Source organism: Canis aureus, chromosome 8, assembly GCF_053574225.1.
Source record: "Canis aureus isolate CA01 chromosome 8, VMU_Caureus_v.1.0, whole genome shotgun sequence".
Classification (NCBI taxonomy): Eukaryota; Metazoa; Chordata; class Mammalia; order Carnivora; family Canidae; genus Canis; species Canis aureus.
The window spans coordinates 70,339,473-70,356,364 of NC_135618.1; the positions used below are offsets into that span (position 1 = coordinate 70,339,473).

General features: G+C 60.2%; 3 protein-coding genes across 10 annotated transcripts; 1 reads left to right on the forward strand and 2 right to left on the reverse strand.

Moving 5' to 3' along the window:
* Positions 1-586: 586 nt before the first annotated feature.
* ALKBH4 (alkB homolog 4, lysine demethylase) lies at positions 587-6,711 on the reverse strand. Of its 2 annotated transcripts, none has more exons than XM_077908129.1 (3): positions 6,547-6,711; positions 4,165-4,362; positions 587-1,490 (listed from the first exon to the last, which is right to left on the reverse strand). In XM_077908129.1, the coding sequence occupies exons 1-3, from the start codon at positions 6,667-6,669 to the stop codon at positions 903-905; spliced, it is 909 nt and encodes a 302-aa protein (XP_077764255.1). In that variant the 5' UTR covers positions 6,670-6,711; the 3' UTR covers positions 587-902. The 2 variants fall into 2 exon arrangements, with proteins under 2 accessions (XP_077764255.1, XP_077764256.1); XM_077908130.1 differs by lacking the exon at positions 6,547-6,711 and adding an exon at positions 5,663-5,875.
* Positions 6,712-6,802: 91 nt separating this feature from the next.
* Positions 6,803-12,902, forward strand: LRWD1 (leucine rich repeats and WD repeat domain containing 1). 4 transcript variants are annotated; one of them, XM_077908125.1, is made up of 15 exons: positions 6,805-6,991; positions 7,496-7,730; positions 7,832-7,948; positions 8,407-8,544; positions 8,771-8,875; positions 9,139-9,252; positions 9,324-9,432; positions 9,652-9,761; positions 9,864-10,071; positions 10,497-10,569; positions 10,652-10,792; positions 11,905-11,996; positions 12,189-12,344; positions 12,433-12,545; positions 12,634-12,902. In XM_077908125.1, exons 1-15 carry the CDS (start codon positions 6,912-6,914, stop codon positions 12,772-12,774), a joined length of 1,932 nt encoding a protein of 643 aa, XP_077764251.1. In that variant the 5' UTR covers positions 6,805-6,911; the 3' UTR covers positions 12,775-12,902. The 4 variants fall into 4 exon arrangements, with proteins under 4 accessions (XP_077764253.1, XP_077764254.1, XP_077764252.1 ...); XM_077908127.1 differs by lacking the exon at positions 8,407-8,544 and having other exon boundaries at positions 6,803-6,991; XM_077908126.1 differs by lacking the exon at positions 7,832-7,948 and having other exon boundaries at positions 6,804-6,991.
* A 170-nt stretch (positions 12,903-13,072) lies between these two features.
* POLR2J (RNA polymerase II subunit J) lies at positions 13,073-16,528 on the reverse strand. Of its 4 annotated transcripts, none has more exons than XM_077908136.1 (4): positions 16,370-16,528; positions 15,240-15,329; positions 13,852-14,026; positions 13,073-13,288 (listed from the first exon to the last, which is right to left on the reverse strand). In XM_077908136.1, exons 1-4 carry the CDS (start codon positions 16,420-16,422, stop codon positions 13,253-13,255), a joined length of 354 nt encoding a protein of 117 aa, XP_077764262.1. In that variant the 5' UTR covers positions 16,423-16,528; the 3' UTR covers positions 13,073-13,252. The 4 variants fall into 4 exon arrangements, with proteins under 4 accessions (XP_077764262.1, XP_077764264.1, XP_077764265.1 ...); XM_077908138.1 differs by lacking the exon at positions 16,370-16,528 and adding an exon at positions 15,515-15,758; XM_077908139.1 differs by lacking the exon at positions 16,370-16,528 and adding an exon at positions 15,519-15,747.
* Between the last annotated feature and the right edge of the window lie 364 nt (positions 16,529-16,892).

The following is a 16,892-nucleotide window of genomic DNA, read 5'->3' on the forward strand; positions in this document are numbered from 1 at the left end:
GAGCAGGGTCGGCGAGGGTCACAACTCTGGGAAGAAGCCGTCCACCCTCCTGCTCCAATTGAGCTCACCTGCCCTGTAGCTGGGCTCATTCAACCACTAGAAACCAGCGGCCTCTCCACAGGTCTCGAGAGTGATGCCACTTCACAGACAGTGTATGGCAGCCAGTGACTGCCCCCCACCTGACTGCTCATAGAAGGTTCTAGAATGACCGATGACCAATGGGGACCATGAATTTTCCTGGGCTATGATGGGGCCCTGGTCCCAAAGTTTGGCGCTGAGCATGTGGCTGGTGAGTGTATTTTCTCATAAGCAGCAGAAGAGGGCTGGCCACCAATCTAGGTGAGCACCCCACACAGCACCAGTGTCAAGTGAACATCGTGCTTCTCCCTAGGGCGGGGAAGGAGGTGGGACCAGACTCTCAGGAGACCTCTCTCCTCACTGCCTCCCACACCTCCTGGGGGTCAAACGTGACCCAGGCAGAGCCCAACTCAGAGGCTGTCACCAGCTCTGCAGGCTGAAATAGTAACTTTCAATCTTCTGTCAATTCTGTTCTCCAACTCACTTCCCAAATCAAAGGACTGGAGAATGGGGTATCAGGGAACTTCATTAAGGGAGGGATATAAAGGAGGAAAGGTGGTGCCAACACGTTTAAGCTCAAATGATCCCACTGCCGTCAAACTGTGACAAGCCAGCCACACAGGCGGCCACGGCACAGGTCAAACAGGACCTGAGGCGCGTCCCATCACAACTGGCTCCCAGGCAGGGCCCATACTGTCGTGGTGTCAGGATGCTAAGCAGTCTTCTCTTAAAAGCTAGAAGCTGGGGAGAAAGACCCCGAGCTGGGCACCTGGCCAACAGTCGACCCTGGAGCCGGTGCCAGCTCCTGTCCCTGGGGAGGTGGCTTACATAGGTCTCCCCTGAAAGGAGAGAGAGATCTGCAGGAGTTCCTGCCCTAGTTCTTGCTGCCTCCCGCCGGGACAGAACTCGGCCGACAGCTCCCTGAAGGTGGCGCACACGCGGCGGGCCTCGATGTGTCTGCGGTGGATGGCGTGTTTCCACTGGTGCCGCGCAGCGCCTGTGAGCACGAGCAGGGAGCGGCGGGGTAAAGGGACGGCCACTTCCACCTCCTGGCACAGCACGGACCTGCTGGGGGCCATCACGCCCTCCACCAAGGCCTCCGGAAAGCCGGAAGGAGCAAGACAGAGCAGCAGGCTGCCGGGTGCCTCCCGGGACATGGACAGCACAGTCGGGGACAGGAGGTTGAGGCTCACCAGCCGCTCCCCCCACAGCCAGGCGTCATCCAGGTGGGGGTCGATGGCCGAGCCCCGTTCGGGGCAGTAGTCCAGGTTACACTGCTCCACCGGCCGGAAGTCCTCCAGAATGGGGTATAGGGCCATTCTCCGCACCACGTCCCGGCTGAAGCTAGGGAGGCCTCTGAAGCCAGTGGTCTTTAGCTTCTGTTTCCGAAAGTTGACTTTGGGGCCGTAGTCCTGAAGGGTGAGGACAGAGAGGAAGTGGAGAAACGTCTGAGTTTATGGGGATGGCTATCACAGACCAGGTCTGGAGAATCTGATCGCGGTGACCAAGACAGGCAAAACTGCCTGACTCTGTGGATCAGGATCTGGCTCTCCAGCAGCAGGAGGCCAGCATCAATGACAAATAAACAGCAAACACTCTGATGTTGATAAACACTAAGGGAAAAAATAAAGCATGGAAGGGGGGATGAAGTGCCCCTGAAACCAGAGGGAGAGACAAACAAGGCCCGGGGACATGATACCAAGGGGTTGGGAGGTGGGAAGAAAGAGTAGCAAGGGAGGGAGGGCTAGCCCAAGGCAGCCTCAGCAAGCGGTCAAAGCTGGGATCACTAGGGCTTGAACCACAAGAGAGAAATTAGCATGTGGCCCAGCAATTCTACTCCTGGCCACACAGACATATGCCCCTGAGTGTTCACAGCAGCCAGAAACCCAAGAAACGACCCACTGTCCACAATCAGACGAGTGGGTGAGGCGGTCGTGGCAGAGCCATACGACAGAGCACCATCCAGCCACAGATGCCACACAACACTGACACAGGCTGCCGACGTTGTGGTCAGTGAAAGAAGCCAACATGAAGGGCCACGTGTTATGTAATCCCATTTACATGAACTGTCCAGAGCTGGCAAATCCAGAGGCAAAGTAGATTAGCAGTTGCCAGGGGCCAGAGGAGCAGGGAGGGACTGCTGCTAGGTACAGGTTTCCTTGGGGTGATGGGCACGTTCCAGAAGCAGGCACTGGACATGGCTGCACGTTATGAATATAGCAAAACAAACCATACAGTTTAAATGAGAGAATTTTACGATTAGGGAGGAGCTTTCTAGAATACTCCTCAGACTTGTGACCCAAGGGATGTCCATTTATCCACCAATTCCTGCCCTCTTTGGGTCCCCCCACCCCCAGTGGAGGGTGGTGCTATCTGGTGCAAATGTCTTTCTCCTTCCAGCTTTGGCATGAGCACGGCTCAGAGTGGCTCCCCCCAACCCAGGCAGCAGCAGGCAAGGGAGGAGGGCTGGAAGAGCAGGGCACAGAGGGACGTGACTTGGAGGGGGCTGCCTGGAGCAGCAGGGAAAGGCCTGGCGGATCTGTCACAGAGCAGCAGGTCCACCTGAGGAGGGGTCCTCTCCAAGGCAAGCTGACAGAAGGAGGGTGAGGGCCACAGGAGGCTCCCACAGGAATCCTGGTGGCAGAACCAGGGGCTGGGACCTAGAGGGGGGCCGTGGGGGTGGCTGGGTTTTCAGATTCCGGGTATGTGTGAAGGGAGAAAGTACACAGGGACTACCAAGGAGAAAGAGAAATCTGGAAAGCTCCATGCTTTCCGGCCAGAGCAGATGGAAGATGGAATTTGCCGAGATGGGGACATGGCAGGGTTGCAGGGGCGGGCCAAGACCTAAAGCTCAGTTAGGATCTGGCAAATATGGGAAGCCAGTTGGAGACGTGAGTGTGGGAGTTGCAAGCGCATGCACAGTGTCAGAGCCGTGACTCATGGAGCCCGGCAAGGCAGTGTCTGGAAAAGGAGAAGGGGCCTGAGGACTGAGCCTGAAAACTGGCCATTAGGTGAGGGTGCAGAGGTTGGGATGGAAGTGGTGCGGGTGCTCAGCGGGGTGCTCAGCGGGATGGGAGGAGAGGCACTGAAGACAATGAAGGAGCCCTCCAAGGAGCTGGGCTGCAGGGGTGAGAGGTGGAGCCTGCGGGTGGTCTGGTGGGAAAGGTCCAGCTGAGGAACAGGCGATGTCAGGGGCAGAGGGGAGCAAGGTCGGACAGCACCTTCTGAGCCAGGGCAGGGAGAGAAGGCCTGGGTGGGGTGAGAAGCGCACCCCCGCACAGAGAGGCCTGGCTGTCAGCAGAGAGACAGCCAGAGAGCTGGGGGAAGGGGAAAGGTGCGGGAGGAGAAGCCACAAGGGGGCCGTCCTAGAGGACACTGGGGTGACCTCCGGGGCAGGACAGCCCAGCTTGGGCTGGACAGCCAGGCCCGGGAGACCACCTGCCACAGGAGGCAGACCTGACCGGGGCTGGGGTTTGGTGGAAGTTGTAGGATGGTGAGGGGCCACAGGGCACAGGAGCACCAGAGTGAGTGGTGTGATGACCGGCCTGGCACCAAAGGTCACAGAAAGGAGAGGGGACAGGAAGGGGAGGGAAGAAGAGAAGGCATCCGTTGCCTGGCCTGCAGGTCCTGGCAGACACAGCTGCAGGAAAGAAGGGCTGCGATCCCCGACAGAGGGGAGGTCTAGGACTTGGGGGCCTGAGGATCTCGAAACTGATGGGGAGAGGACTTTGGCAGGAAGGTGACCGGCGGCCTTCTAGAAACCCTCCAAGCTGAGCATCAGTCTGCCCTCAGCTGGATGGCCCCACCTCACGTCTGGGGTGTCTGGTGAGGAAGCTGAACAGGCCACGCCTGCCTGTGCCCCTTCCTCCAACACACCCCATGCACCACTCCCCTGGCTGCCCAAACCTCAGGGACAGGGGAGCTGACCCCCCTAGTGGCCTTGAGATGCTGTGGCCACAGGGAGAGGTATTGGGAGGAAAGTGAGCAAAAGCACGCAGGGCAGGGAGTCTGAGGGGCCCAACGGGGGGAGTCCTCTCTGACCAGCCAGCCTGGCCCTCCCCTCCTCCCCAGCTGCGGCTGGCCTACCTGCTTTCTCCGTCCCGACTGGGAGAGCTTCCAAGGCTCACGGTCCATCAGCTGCACCATCTCGGCTTCCTCCTCCTGGGTCACAAAGTCCTCGATCAGCGTCACACCAGGGAAGGGGAAGGCCCAGCCTTCAAAGTCAGACTCCTCGGCCCCCACGGCCCAGCCAGTGTCAGAGTAGTAAATGAAACGGTGCGTTTTCTGCAAAAGAAAGATGAGGGACTTGGAACCACTGAAGCCCTTCCCCCGCCCAAGTGTGTGCCTTCTGGAGGCCTCCTCGGGGGCAGCCCACCGCACAGGGGTTCTCTGAAGCCACTTTGGAAAGCAGCTGGAGTCCAAAGGGAGGCGGAACCCCGGCCTGGGGCTGCCTCTTGAGAAGGGCCCTCTGCCCTGGCCTTTCTCTCTTTCTTCATCTTATGTGGGAAGAGCATCCATGTAACCACTATCTGTTCTCCATTTTAAAAATGAGGTGACCTGGGCCAAGCAAAGTTAAGGAACTAGCCTAAGGCTGCAGAGCTGGGGGCTGCCTGTGAGTCCTCACCGTCCTGGTGTCGCTGTGGGGTGTCTAAAGGATAGGACCCCGGGGCTGTCCAGAGGGCGAGCTTGCTGGGCAGCTGTGGGGCAGACGCCGTCTCTGGGGCAGGGATGACTCTGGGCCCTGCCTCTGTGGCTGTGGAGGCACTGTCTGAATCTCCTTTCCCAAGAGAGAACTTGCCAGTCATCCTCGAGGAGTGCCCAACTGACAACCTCCTGCTGTGGTGCCTTCCTCGCCCTGCCTCAGGTTTCAGGCTGAGGCCATCCTAGTCCCACGCAGCCCCCAGCCAATGACTTAGCACAAGTCTGGCTTTTTATACCCGACTCGGGACTCACTTATCAGGCAGTCTGAGGCCCACCCTGTCCAGTTAATTCTGCTTTCTCCCCCTTTACGTTTCACGACCACTGCTATCCACTTCATCTGTGAAGCAACGTGTCCTATGTCTTCTTGCACCTCACACGAACACATTAAAACCAGGGAGTCATCCAGTACCTTCTGCTCATCCCACAACCAGCAAGTTGGACAGATGCTACCCCCACGCCCTTGGTCGTAGGCAAAGTTCAGACTTTTGGCACTTCTCAGGCTTTAATTGTGGCAAAATATGTGTCATATAGAATTTGTCATCGTCACCACCTTTAAGTGTATGGGTCAGTGTTAGGTACCATCATATTGTTGTGCCCCCACTCCCCCTCGCTAAGACTCTGTCCTCTAAACAACTCTTCTTTCTTTTCCCCAAGTCCCAGGCACCTGCCGTTCTATGAATTTGAGTCCTCTGTGGACCTCACATAAGTGGAATCCTGCAGTATTTATCCTCTTGTGACTGACATTTCAGTCAGCATAATGATCTCAGGATCCATTCATGTCCCAGCAGGTGTCAAAATGCCCTTCCTTTTCAAGGCACATAATATTCCACCGCGGTCAGTATGCCACATGTTGTTTATCCGCCATCCACTGCTGGACACTTACGCTCGCTTCCATATTGTAGCTGCTGGGAACAGCGCTGCTAGGAATGCTGCTAGAACGTGGGCGTACAAGTATCTCTTCAAGTGTCTGCTTTCGATATTTCTGGGTGTCTACCCAGAACTGCTGGATCACACAGTAATTCTACTTTTAGTTTGCTGAGAAATCACCAGACTGTTTTCCACAAGACCTTCCAAGCTTTCGCCAAGGACGCTCTGGCAGTTTCTGCACTGGCTTCCCAGGCTCCATACCTTCCAATCTGCTTCCCCCCCATTCCCGGGATCTTTCTAAAGATCACGTGTAACTTCCTTTAAAACCCTGAGCGGCTGCTGGAGGCCCTCAGGACAGGTCTGGCCTACCCAGGGACCACACACGGAGCCCCCCGTGGTCAGGACCCCGCCCCTGAGGCATCCCGCTCCTCCCAGACCCCTGCCCAAGCAGTTCCCCCGGCGGGAACGCCCAGGCCGGCCGCAAAGGCTCGGAGTTCTTTTTCATTAATTAGTTGGAATTCATTTCCTGCTTGCCCACTCCGGCTCAACGGCGTCTAGGACACTTTGCCCTGCCTGGTTCTCGGCATCCGCTTCTCTTTCCGGGTGGTCTCCCCTCTCCCGCAAGCTCCCAAGCCCCAGACCTGGGGGCTACGGGAGGTCTGCCGTCACACTCCCCCCGGGGCTCAGAGGGGAGTTGTGGTAGGACAGCACGCACTTCAGCCCCCTCCCCGCTCCAAGCCCACCCCCCCAAAGCGCTCGTCTCATCCTGCAACGGCCCTCCTTCCCCCGCGAGGGCCCCCGACACGGGTTGATCCCGGGCCAGTCTCCGTAGCCAGTCTGGGCCTCAGTTTCCCCATATGAAGAAGGGAGTTGTGGCACGGCCCCTCCCCCAGCCCTCACCTGCGGGGGGTGCTGCCAGGGCGGGTCACCTCCGCGCTGCCGCTCGCAGATCAGACAGGTCCGGATGCCCTTGCAGCCACATTCCCGGAGGACCTCGGGGGCCGCCACCGCCGCAGCCGCCATCGCCCCGTCCTGGCGGCCAGGGCGCAGGCGCGGGGCCGCGCGGGCCGCTGGGAGTTGTAGTCCGCCCGCGAGGCACGAGGTCCGCGGGACCACTTCCTTCCGGTCGTCGCTAGCTACGGGCTCGCGCGCCGCCGCCTCTAGAGCTTCGCCGGCGGCAGACGTTCGCGTCGGTTTACGGGCGGTACGGACTCAACCGGACGCCGGTGCCAACGACCGGCCAGCGCGGGCCGCTCCTCCTCGCCATGGGGCCCCTCTCGGCGCGGCTCCTCATGCAGCGGGGGCGTCCCAAGAGCGACCGGCTGGGGAAGATCCGGAGCCTGGAGTAAGAGGCGGGCCGGGGGCCGCCGTCCGGGGCCACACAGCCCACCCCCAGGGCCTGGGTCGCCGGCAGGTCGGGCAGAAAGGCTGGGACTCTTGCCCACTCCCTTCCCGCCCCGTTATCGCCCTGTCGGCTAGTCGGCGTCTCCAGTCACTCGGGCCAAGCGCCGAGCTCCCGCTAAGAGACGGGCGGGCGGGGCCCGGGGTGGCCTCTCCCCTGAAGGGCGCCCGGGCTGTAGGGGAGACAGTTCTGCAGAAAGGGTATTAAGCAGCCTGTCGAGCTAGTTCCTGAGGCCCTGGGCAGCACAAAGGAGCCCCCCTAGAGGATCGGGGAGAGCGTCCTGGAGGGCCAGCTTGTACGCAGTTGTAGTTAAAAGATTTTAAGAAGGAAAGGCTGTGCGTGCACGAGAATCTCTGCTGAGAAAGCCCTCAGGCACCCAGGACTGCCCCAGGTGTGAGGTGGGAGGCCTGGCTGCGTCCTGAGCTCTCCCCGTCTGCCCCCAACCAGTTTGTCGGGGCTGAAGCTGCTCTCAGAGCACTTGGACCCCAAGCTCCTGAGCCGCCTGAAGCAGCTGCAAGAGCTGGACCTCTCCAACAACCAGCTGGAGACGCTGCCCGCCAACCTGGGCCTGTCCCACTTGCGTGTCCTCCGTTGTGCCAACAACCAGCTGGGGGACGTCACTGCCTTGTGCCAGTTCCCGCAGCTCGAGGAGCTCAGCCTGGAGGGCAACCCCTTCCTGACTGTAAGTGGGGGCCCCCACCTGCCTCATACCTAGGGCCAGCACCCTGTGGGGCCACAGCTCAGAGTTGGGGTGACACTGAGCCATTCTCCCTCTCCCCCCAGGTCAGTGACAACCTGAAAGTCTCCTTTCTCCTGCCCAAGCTCCGTAAGGTCAATGGCAAGGATGCTTCCTCCACCTGTTCTCAGGTGGAGAACCTAAATCGGGAGCTGACCAGCAGGGTGAGGGGGCCGGCAGGTATCTCTGGTGTTCGGGAGCACTCAGGGCCCTTGAGCGAGTGATCGAATTGGACATTTGGAGGACCCTGAGCGGGGTTGACAGGGGCTCTCTGCAGGGGACACTGAATGGCGCTCATGTCCTATCCTGACATGTTGCTCTGAGCCTGGCCATGGCGCTTGGCCTCTTGCCCATGGAGGTCCTCTCTCAGGGTGTGTGGGCAGGGCCCAGCCAGCGAGGCAGAGACACTTTCACAGTGACTGGACCCTGTTATTCGGGGCAGTTTCTCTCATGTGGGCGTGGTTTAGGTTTGTGCACGCTGCCCCCAAGACAGCTGTGGCTCATGGAGGCTTCCAGGATGCGGTGGAGTCATCTGTGGCCATAAGATTGGAGTCAGGGGTGCCACAGAGGGTCCGAGACATCTGGGGTGGACTGGGCTTGAATCTGGTCCCTCTTGTACCAGGTCACAGCTCACTGGGAGAAGTTCAAGGCTGCACTGAGCCCAGAGGAGGCAGAGAAGGCCCAGGCCGACTTTGTGAGGTCTGCTGTCAGGGACGTCCGCTATGGGCCTGAGTCCCTCAGCGAGTTCACCCAGTGGCGGGTATGACCTCACCCTGCTATGCTGGGAGTCGGTTCTCCCCACTCCTCAATGGCTTCCATGCCTTCAGCTGCCCTAGAGGTCTCTGGCCCTGAGGGGTGGTGGAAAGTGGGGTGGGTCAGGGAAGGCAGCTTACTCTGGAAGCCAGGGCTCCCTCTGCCCTGGGCATCCAGAGGGGCCGGGGCCCCTAGGTCCATACCCAGCGTCCTGCTCTCTTGGCCCCACGTAGGTGCGGATGATCTCTGAGGAGCTGGTGGCCTCTGGTGGGATCCAGGTGCGGGAGGCAGACGTCCCAGAGAGACCTCCAAAAGCCACAGCTGCCCGGGAACCCAGGGTAAGCGTGGTCCCATGGAGCCCACAAGGCCTGCCTTGGCCTTTCCTGCCTAAGGAGACTGTAAGGAAAGGGGGAATGGGGTCCTGGAAACAAGCCCAGGAGATGGCCTCTGATGCCTGAGCTCTTTTGCACTGACCCTGGGCCATGTCTTGTTTTCTCCCCCCATGGGAGGGTGCAGCCCAGCCTATAATGCCGAGGACGCAAGCCCTGGGCAGATGGGCCCGTGGTCCCTAGGCCCTCAGGCCAGCCCTGACCTTCCATAGGCCAAGCCCGTGGCCTTGAAACGGCCGGATGACACCCCACTCAGCCTGTCTCCCAACAAGCGGGTGTGTACCTCTTCCTCGTCGGCCCACGTCAAGGGCTCTGATGGCAGCCAGGTAAGCTAGCAAGGGGGCAGGGAGCAAGGCCTGGGGCAGCTGTGACCCCCCACTGCCCCCCTCCCCCACAGCCCACCCTGGAGCCCCTGCACTTTCTACAATGTCACAGCAAGAACAACAGCCCTCGGGACCTGGAGACGCAGCTCTGGGCCTGCGCCTTTGAGCCAGCCTGGGAGGAGGGTATGTCTTTGGTGGGCAGGCAGGGCAGGGCAAGACCACGGGGAAGGAGCAGAACGAGCTATCTAGACTGGGCGCCTGGGAATGCTACCTGCAGGGGTCAGGGGCTCAGTGAATGGGGGACCTGGGAGAGACCGCCTACAAGGTGTTGTAAGGACAGGAAGAAGGAGCTGCAGGGGCAGACTTCACAGAATGTTTTTATTGGGCTGATCTTCAACACAGGGCAGGCGGGGGCCACGTCTCAGACGGTGGCCACGTGTGGCGGGGAGGCCGTGTGTGTGATAGACTGCCAGACAGGCATCGTGCTGCACAAGTACAAGGCGCCTGGCGAGGTGAGTGCTGGGGCCTGGCTCCTGCACAGCCGGGGGCACAGTGCTAAGGTTGGGGGTCCAGACTCGGCCCCTTGGTGACGCCCGTGCCCCCTGCCCCCATAGGAGTTCTTTTCAGTGGCCTGGACAGCCCTGACTGTGGTCACGCAGGCAGGCCACAAGAAGCGCTGGAGTGTGTTGGCGGCTGCAGGCCTTCGGGGCCTGGTTCGGCTGCTGCACGTGCGAGCTGGCTTCTGCTGTGGGGTCATCCGGGCCCACAAGAAGGCCATTGCCACCCTCTGCTTCAGCCCCACCCACGAGACCCATCTCTTCAGTAAGACCCTCTCCCACACACCTGAGACATTCCCAGCACCCTGTCCTGCAGCCTGACACCTCAGTATGCCCTCCCTGGGATGCCAGGGAGGTCCTGGGGCTGGTGGCCTTCACACCAGGCCACCAAGGTCCACTCTGGCCATGGTAGAAGCAGCATGGCATTGGAGACAACAGATCAGGCTTCAGATCCTGGCCCTCTTACCCACCCCACCAAGTGTGGTAAGCCCGAGAAGGGGTATGTGAGCAGAGGCCTGCAAAAAGATGGCTGCCTGGCATGGGGCGTGGTGAGGTAGGGATGGGTGGCCTATGAGTCTTGGGTCTCCCAGCTGTGGCCCTGCCCTCCTTGGAAGGGCCAGCCTTGCGACCACGGTCTCAGCCTAGGAGGGAGTAGGGCCTCTTCAGAGCCCCTTCCCATCCCCTCCTCAGCCGCCTCCTATGACAAGCGGATCATCCTCTGGGACCTCGGGGTGCCCAACCACGATTACGAATTCCAGGCCAGGTGAGGCCGTGGGGCAGGGCAGGGGGGCTGCTAGGGCAGACACCTGGGTCCGTGGCCGCATCCTCTCCTCCCCTGCCGACAGCCAGCTGCTCACACTTGATACCGCATCCATCCCCCTGCGCCTCTGCCCTGTGGCTTCCTGTCCGGACACCTACTTGCTGGCTGGCTGTGAGGGTGGCTGCTGCTGCTGGGACGTGCGGCTGGACCAGCCACAGAAGAGGAGGTGAGGCCTCAAAAGCCAAGTCTGGGTGCTAAGCAGCAGCTAGTCCAGATGTCTGACCCCAAGCACATCTGCCATGGGTGATGCCCAAGCCATGCCCTATTCTAGGCAGCCAAAGGCCATTTTCAGGGGCCTCTTCAAGAGGCTGGCCTGTCCCCATCTCCTCTAGTCTCATGCCCTGTTCCTCCCTCTAGTGCTTGCTTGGCTGTGGGACTGGGCTGGGTCGGTTCTCCCAGCTGTGGTCACCTCACCTGGGGGGTGGGGAGGTAGTGCCTGGGCAGACACGAAGCCTGGAAAGGTTTATCTGTACCACTAGAAGGTGGGAGACCATGCTCGGCATGGCATCCCTGCCCTCGTGGGGCCCACAGCCTTCTGGCAGAGGTAGGTGTTTAAAAAAGGTGGCCCATTAAAACCCCACGAATTGTAACGTCAAGTATGAAGGAAAGAGTTGAGAGAACTGTGAGGTGAGGTGGGTCCTCAGGCTCGCCTTCTCCACGTGAGCCTAGCAAGGGAGTTGGGGCAGCAGAGAGCAAGAAGGTGCAGACCTAGGGTGGCGGCCTGTGCAAGGGGCGGGAGAGTGGGCTGACCAGGGAGGTTCAGCCCAGCCTGGGAAGTGGAGAGGACAGGATGAGGTGGCAGGGTTGCTTGGAGCAGGGGACACTGGCTCTGGTAAGACTGAATTTTGTCCTCAGTGTCGTGAGTAGTCTGGGAAGAACTTCGGGTGGGGCGCGGGTGGGGGGGAGGTAACGGCAGTGAAGCAGCTGCTCTGTGGAGCCAAGTAACAGAAGCATCGGACCAGCTGGTGGCTTTTGCCCAGGCAAGTGCCTGTGCCGGCCCATACCCCACCTGAGAGTGAAGCCCCGTGCCCCGTCCCCAGGTCTGTCTGGTCTCCAAGCCTTGGGGAGGAGTCCAAGCCTCAGCTGTGCCTGCTTCTCCTCCTCTAGGTACTTGGCCAGCTTTTGTGGCTCCGGGCGGCATCTCTAGGACTGTGGGCCACTGCTGGGTGGCCTTTCCAGACACAACATGACCCCACACACTTCTCCATGTGGGGACGTGCAGCAGCCACTTGCCCAGCATGCACGAGGCAACTGACCACCTCGTCTTCTGCCCCGCAGGGTGTGTGAGGTGGAGTTTGTGTTTTCCGAGGGTGCGGAGGCAGCCGGGCGGAGAGTGGATGGGCTGGCATTTGTGAATGAGGATGTCGTGGGTGAGTAAGCCCCACCCTAGGGGGGGGAACAGCCTGGCCTCCCGGGAGCCCAGGTAGGCCCTGGTAAGGCCTCTGTGGGCTACTGCTCCCTGGGCTGGGTTTTAGGACCAGGGGCTCCCGAGTGGTCCCTGCTGTGCACCAGGAAACATCTAGGGGGGCCCCCCACCCAGTTCTCTGTTCTCCCTCCCACAGCCTCCAAGGGGAACAGCCTGGGTACCATCTGCCTGTGGAGCTGGAGCCAGACCTGGATGGGCCGAGGCAAGCAGTCCACTCTGGCAGTGGTGGTCTTGGCTCGGCTGCAGTGGTCCCCCACCAAGCTGGCCTACTTCTCACTGAGCACCTGTCCCGGTGAGCCCACGCACCTCCCCCCCAATCCCGCCCCCCCACCCCTGGGAGCCCCACCCCACCTTTGACCTCTGTCCATGTGTCCCAGCAGATGAGGGGATAGTGCTGTGTGGAGATGAAGAGGGCAACGTGTGGGTTTACGACGTCAGGCACATCCTGACCCAGCCGCCTCCACTGCCAGCAGCTCCGCAGGCCCCCACACAGGTAGGCGCCAGCTGCCTGCCCTCTCCCACTGCTGGGGACCGTGTGTGGAACGCCAGAACCCAGCTCTCCTTTCTTCTTGCCACCCCAGATTCTTAAGTGGCCCCAACCCTGGGCGCTCGGCCAGATGGTGACCAAGACCATGGTGAACACGGTGGTGGCCAACCCCACCTTTACCTACCTCACCGCCCTGACGGACTCCAATATCGTGGCCATCTGGAAGAGACAGTAGCCAGAGTGGGGTTCCTGCCTCTGCGGCAGAGCACCAGGGACATGACTTAACTTATTCAGCTTTGGGGCTAAGGACGAGAATCTTTTCATCAGTGAATATATTTTATTAATAAACTCTCTGCTGTCTGAGGGAAGGCTGGAGAGCTGTTTGTGGCTCCCCTGGTGTTCCTACCTTGAGCTCTGAACAGACTCCTAAAGCATGCCTCTCAGGCCACCCCTGCCCTCCCAGGCTCCAGGTTGTCGGTCTAGGAGTCGGGGGCCCAGGGCCTGTCCGCTGTGAAACTGAGCAGGTCCACTGCTTCCCATAGCCAGGTCTTTATTAGGAAGGTAAAACACTCCGTGTACAGGACACACCAACTCTGGGGGGAGGAGCTCAACAAGATGTCCCTGAAGCCAGGGAAGCTGCTCGCCTCTACTGGAAGCCCGGAGAAGGTTCCAGTGCAGGGTAGGAACCAGCCAAACAAGACTCCTCCAGCCCACTATTCGATGCCTTCTTGCTTGTCTTTAATAGCCACCTGAGCGGAGAGGGAGGGGGCAGCTGCTTAGTGGGAAAGCAGCCCCAGTGACCCGAGGTCTGCCCGGGCCCTGCTGTCCTGTCAGCAACCCCAGGGCCTTCTGAGCACACCCCACCCATCTGCCTGAGAAGCTGTGGATCTTTCCCACTTGACACCCAAGTCAGACTTTAAGGCCCTCTGCGTGGACAGGTGGGACCATCCCCTTTCAGCCTCAACTGTGGGACCCCACCCTGCCTGGGATGAGCTGCCCCATGTACAGATAGATACCTGGAAGCAGCCAGGCCTTAACCAGAGAAGGCTTGGGGGAGCAGTCCCAAGGAGACCCTGGAGCACTCAGTACAGTTCCCACCCATGCCTGCAGATAGCAGGCCCCCGACCTCAACTCTGTTAAAACCCCTTAGTCCAAGCTCGTTCAAGGCTGTAGTGGCACTGCTGCTCAGTCACCACCTGCCCCCACCCCACAATAAATCCGGAAACTACCCAGGGGTTGTCGGTGTGGGCATCAGAACAGCTCTGGCCATACTGGCTAGCATGCAAACACCCCTCGCCGCCCGGCTCCTCACCCGGAATCGCTCTTCCAGCAGGGACAGCTCGCTGATGAGGTCTGTGATGGCGTTGGTGAAGGCCTCCTGGGGGCTGTAGTCTGGTGTGGTCTGCACTCGAATGATGATCTTGTGCTCCAGGGGGTGGGGGACTTTGTAGCCAGCAAACAGCACCTGGGGGTCCTTCAGCAGCTGTCTGAGATCAGGAAATGGGCAGTGTGACATGGGGGCTGGGCCTAGCACCTGGGACCACCAGGCCTCTAACCAAGGAGCCTTCCCACTGGCTTGAGGCCTAGAAGCGAGGGGGGTGGGGCAGGGAGGAGATGGCTGACTCCAGCTGCTTTCCTGCTCTTGATTTCCCAAAGATATCTCCAAGTAAAACATCTGGAACATCTGCCTCATGAGGACACCTCCCTCCTCCCCCCACCCCTACATCCATGAGGATCCAGGACCCCAGCTGGTAAAGAGGATTTCCAGCAAACTTCCCTCAGGGGAAGTCGGGGGCCTGCAACAGCACCAAAGAGCCCTCCCCAGGCAGCCAGTGCTCAGTAACCAGAACACAATGTGCTGGTTCTGGCCCAGTAAGAGCGTCTGGCACAGCAGGAAAGGCTCAGGCTCTGAGTGCTTAGTGAAACGGAAGCCCTTTGGTCAACGCTGCTGCCCACACACCTGGGACCCGTTATGCCTGGCTGTGAGGTGAAGCGTGCATGCCATGCTCTGCCCTGGGCCCACGGGGGATTCTCTGGAGCAGCTCAGTCAGCAGCAGGCACCAAGAGGGAAGGCTCTTGCACAGGTGGGGACATGCCTCCCAGAGTAGGGGAGCAGAAGGGCCTGGGAGCAGCACTGGCATGGCTCAGGGTGGGGCCAGCCAGACTGGAGAGAGCCAGCCCCACCTCCTACTTTCAGCCCAGAGGTGAGGTGGGCTCCTGCCCGTGGTCTCAAACACATGACCCTCGGAAAGACCTAGATTCACCCATGGTGCTTTTCTGACAAAAGCCCTTGAGCCCAAACAGCAACCACATCACTGACCACTTACCTGGCCAGGACCTCGCTAATGTACTTACACACCTGCTAACCAACATGAGCATCGGATAATCACAGAGCCTCTCCCCCACCTTCTCCCCTCATTCTAATAAGTTCCAATCTCTGGCAAGTCGGCCTAGGTTTCTCTGGCTTTGCCACACGTTCACTTCCTTTCATCGGATAAATGAACCAGTACAGAAATATAGCTGTGGGAACAGATCCAGGGCAGCAGCATTTTGGGGAAAATGTACTGAAACGTGTGAATTGCCAGAACAAGCACCCAGACCTTCCGGCAGCTCAGAGAGACTTCGGGAAATCTGGGACGTGTGCTTTGCCTCAAAGAGCCCCATTAAACGTTGCCCGAGAGCCTCTGACTTGGAACTTACGATTTGATGATGTTTCCTAGTGTGTGGTCTTCTTTGTTGATGGTAAACAAACAGGCATTGGGTACCTTGGTGTCCTTGTTAATGGTAATCCTAGGAAGAGGTGGTAGCAACAGATGGGAAACGGGGCTCTCCTCCTCCCCCCAGGATAAATCCTGCCCTTTAACTCAGGCTTAAGCCCCACTTCCACCTCGAAGCCTTCCTCCATCTCTTCATCCATAAAGACCTCTAACTCAGAGCAGCAGAGTGGCTATGCCCCGATTCTGCGGGACCCTCACCTACTCTGGATTGCTCCTTGGCACCAGTGACATCTAGGGTGGATCATTCTTTCCCTCAGGGGGTGGTCTTGTACATTGTAGGATATGAGCAGTATCCCTGGTCTCTATTCACTAGCTGCCAGCAGCAGCCCCTATGTGACGAAAGTGTCTGCAGACGTTGCCAAAAGTCCCCTGGGGAGCAAAATAGCCCCTAGTTGCCAACCACTGCTCCCAAGGGAGACGAAGTGGCTGGCAAGGGCTAGACATAGAGCCCCGCACACCAGGCTGTTAAGAGAAGGAAAAGCCGACGTTTAAGACAGTCTTTTGTGTGCTGAGCCTTGGCCTAAGCACTTCCGTAAATCATCTCGTCAAGCTGCCCTTTGAGAAAATCCTGTGATCTAACAGAGCAAGAAGCCCATTTTCCAGATGAGGAAAGCAGGCCTCAGGCAGGCTGAGCCACCTGCCCAAAGACACGGAGACGTTAAGTGGGGGAGCCAGGAGCCAAGCCCAGGCTGAGAGACAGCAAGACTACACCGCCTGCACCCCGCGGGCAAGAAGCCGCTGGAGGTTCTCGGGAGGCCAGCGAAGGCGGGACGAGAGCCTGAGAGCCGGACCCGCTGCAGCCGCAGGAGGCGGCGGCCAGGCACGCGAGCGAGGGGGCTGCCGGATCCCGGGGGGAAGCACTCTGGCGCCACGCACACCGCCACTCCCCGAGGGCCGGGGCAGCGCCTTGGCTCTCTGAGCTTCAGTTTCCGCATCTGCGGAAGGGGGTGGTCGCCACCGCCCGGCAGGGCTGGCTCGAATCTGGCGGACACAGAGGCTTCCGTCTCCCGCTACTGGACGGACCCCAGGCTCGCCCCCGCCAGCTCCACTTACTTCTTTTCGCCCTCGAAGAGCAAGAACGACTCAAAGGCGGGAGGGGCGTTCATCCTAGCGCCGCACTCGCAGCCGAAGCCGCAGGGCCGCCCCCGACGCCTGCAGGACCCTCTACGACACCACCTCTTCCGGGTTAGCGGCTGCTTCCGGGTTACGGCCCCCGTGGGGAGGCCGGCCGCTCGCCCCCTGGAGGCCCGGGGGATGTAGCGCAGGCGAGAGGAGCCCGGGAGGACCGAGGCGCTGGTGGCTCTGCGCATGCGTGAGGCGTTGGCGGCCCCGGGGGCCGCGCTGGGGCTGCTCCGTGCGCGCCCCCCCCTCAAGATCCTTCTTTGCAAATGTGCTTGGAGGGCCCAGCGCGAGGCCCTCGAGTGGAGAATGGAGCCAGGGCGCAGTGGGGCCGGCAGGAGGCGTCAGGTCCTAGGACCAGAAGGCCGCCGGCCGCGACCCCCACCTTCCCCCGCGTGGTCGCCCCTTTGCGGAGCGGGCTTGGGGCCGATGAGCTGCTTGCCAGGCAGACGGCCCG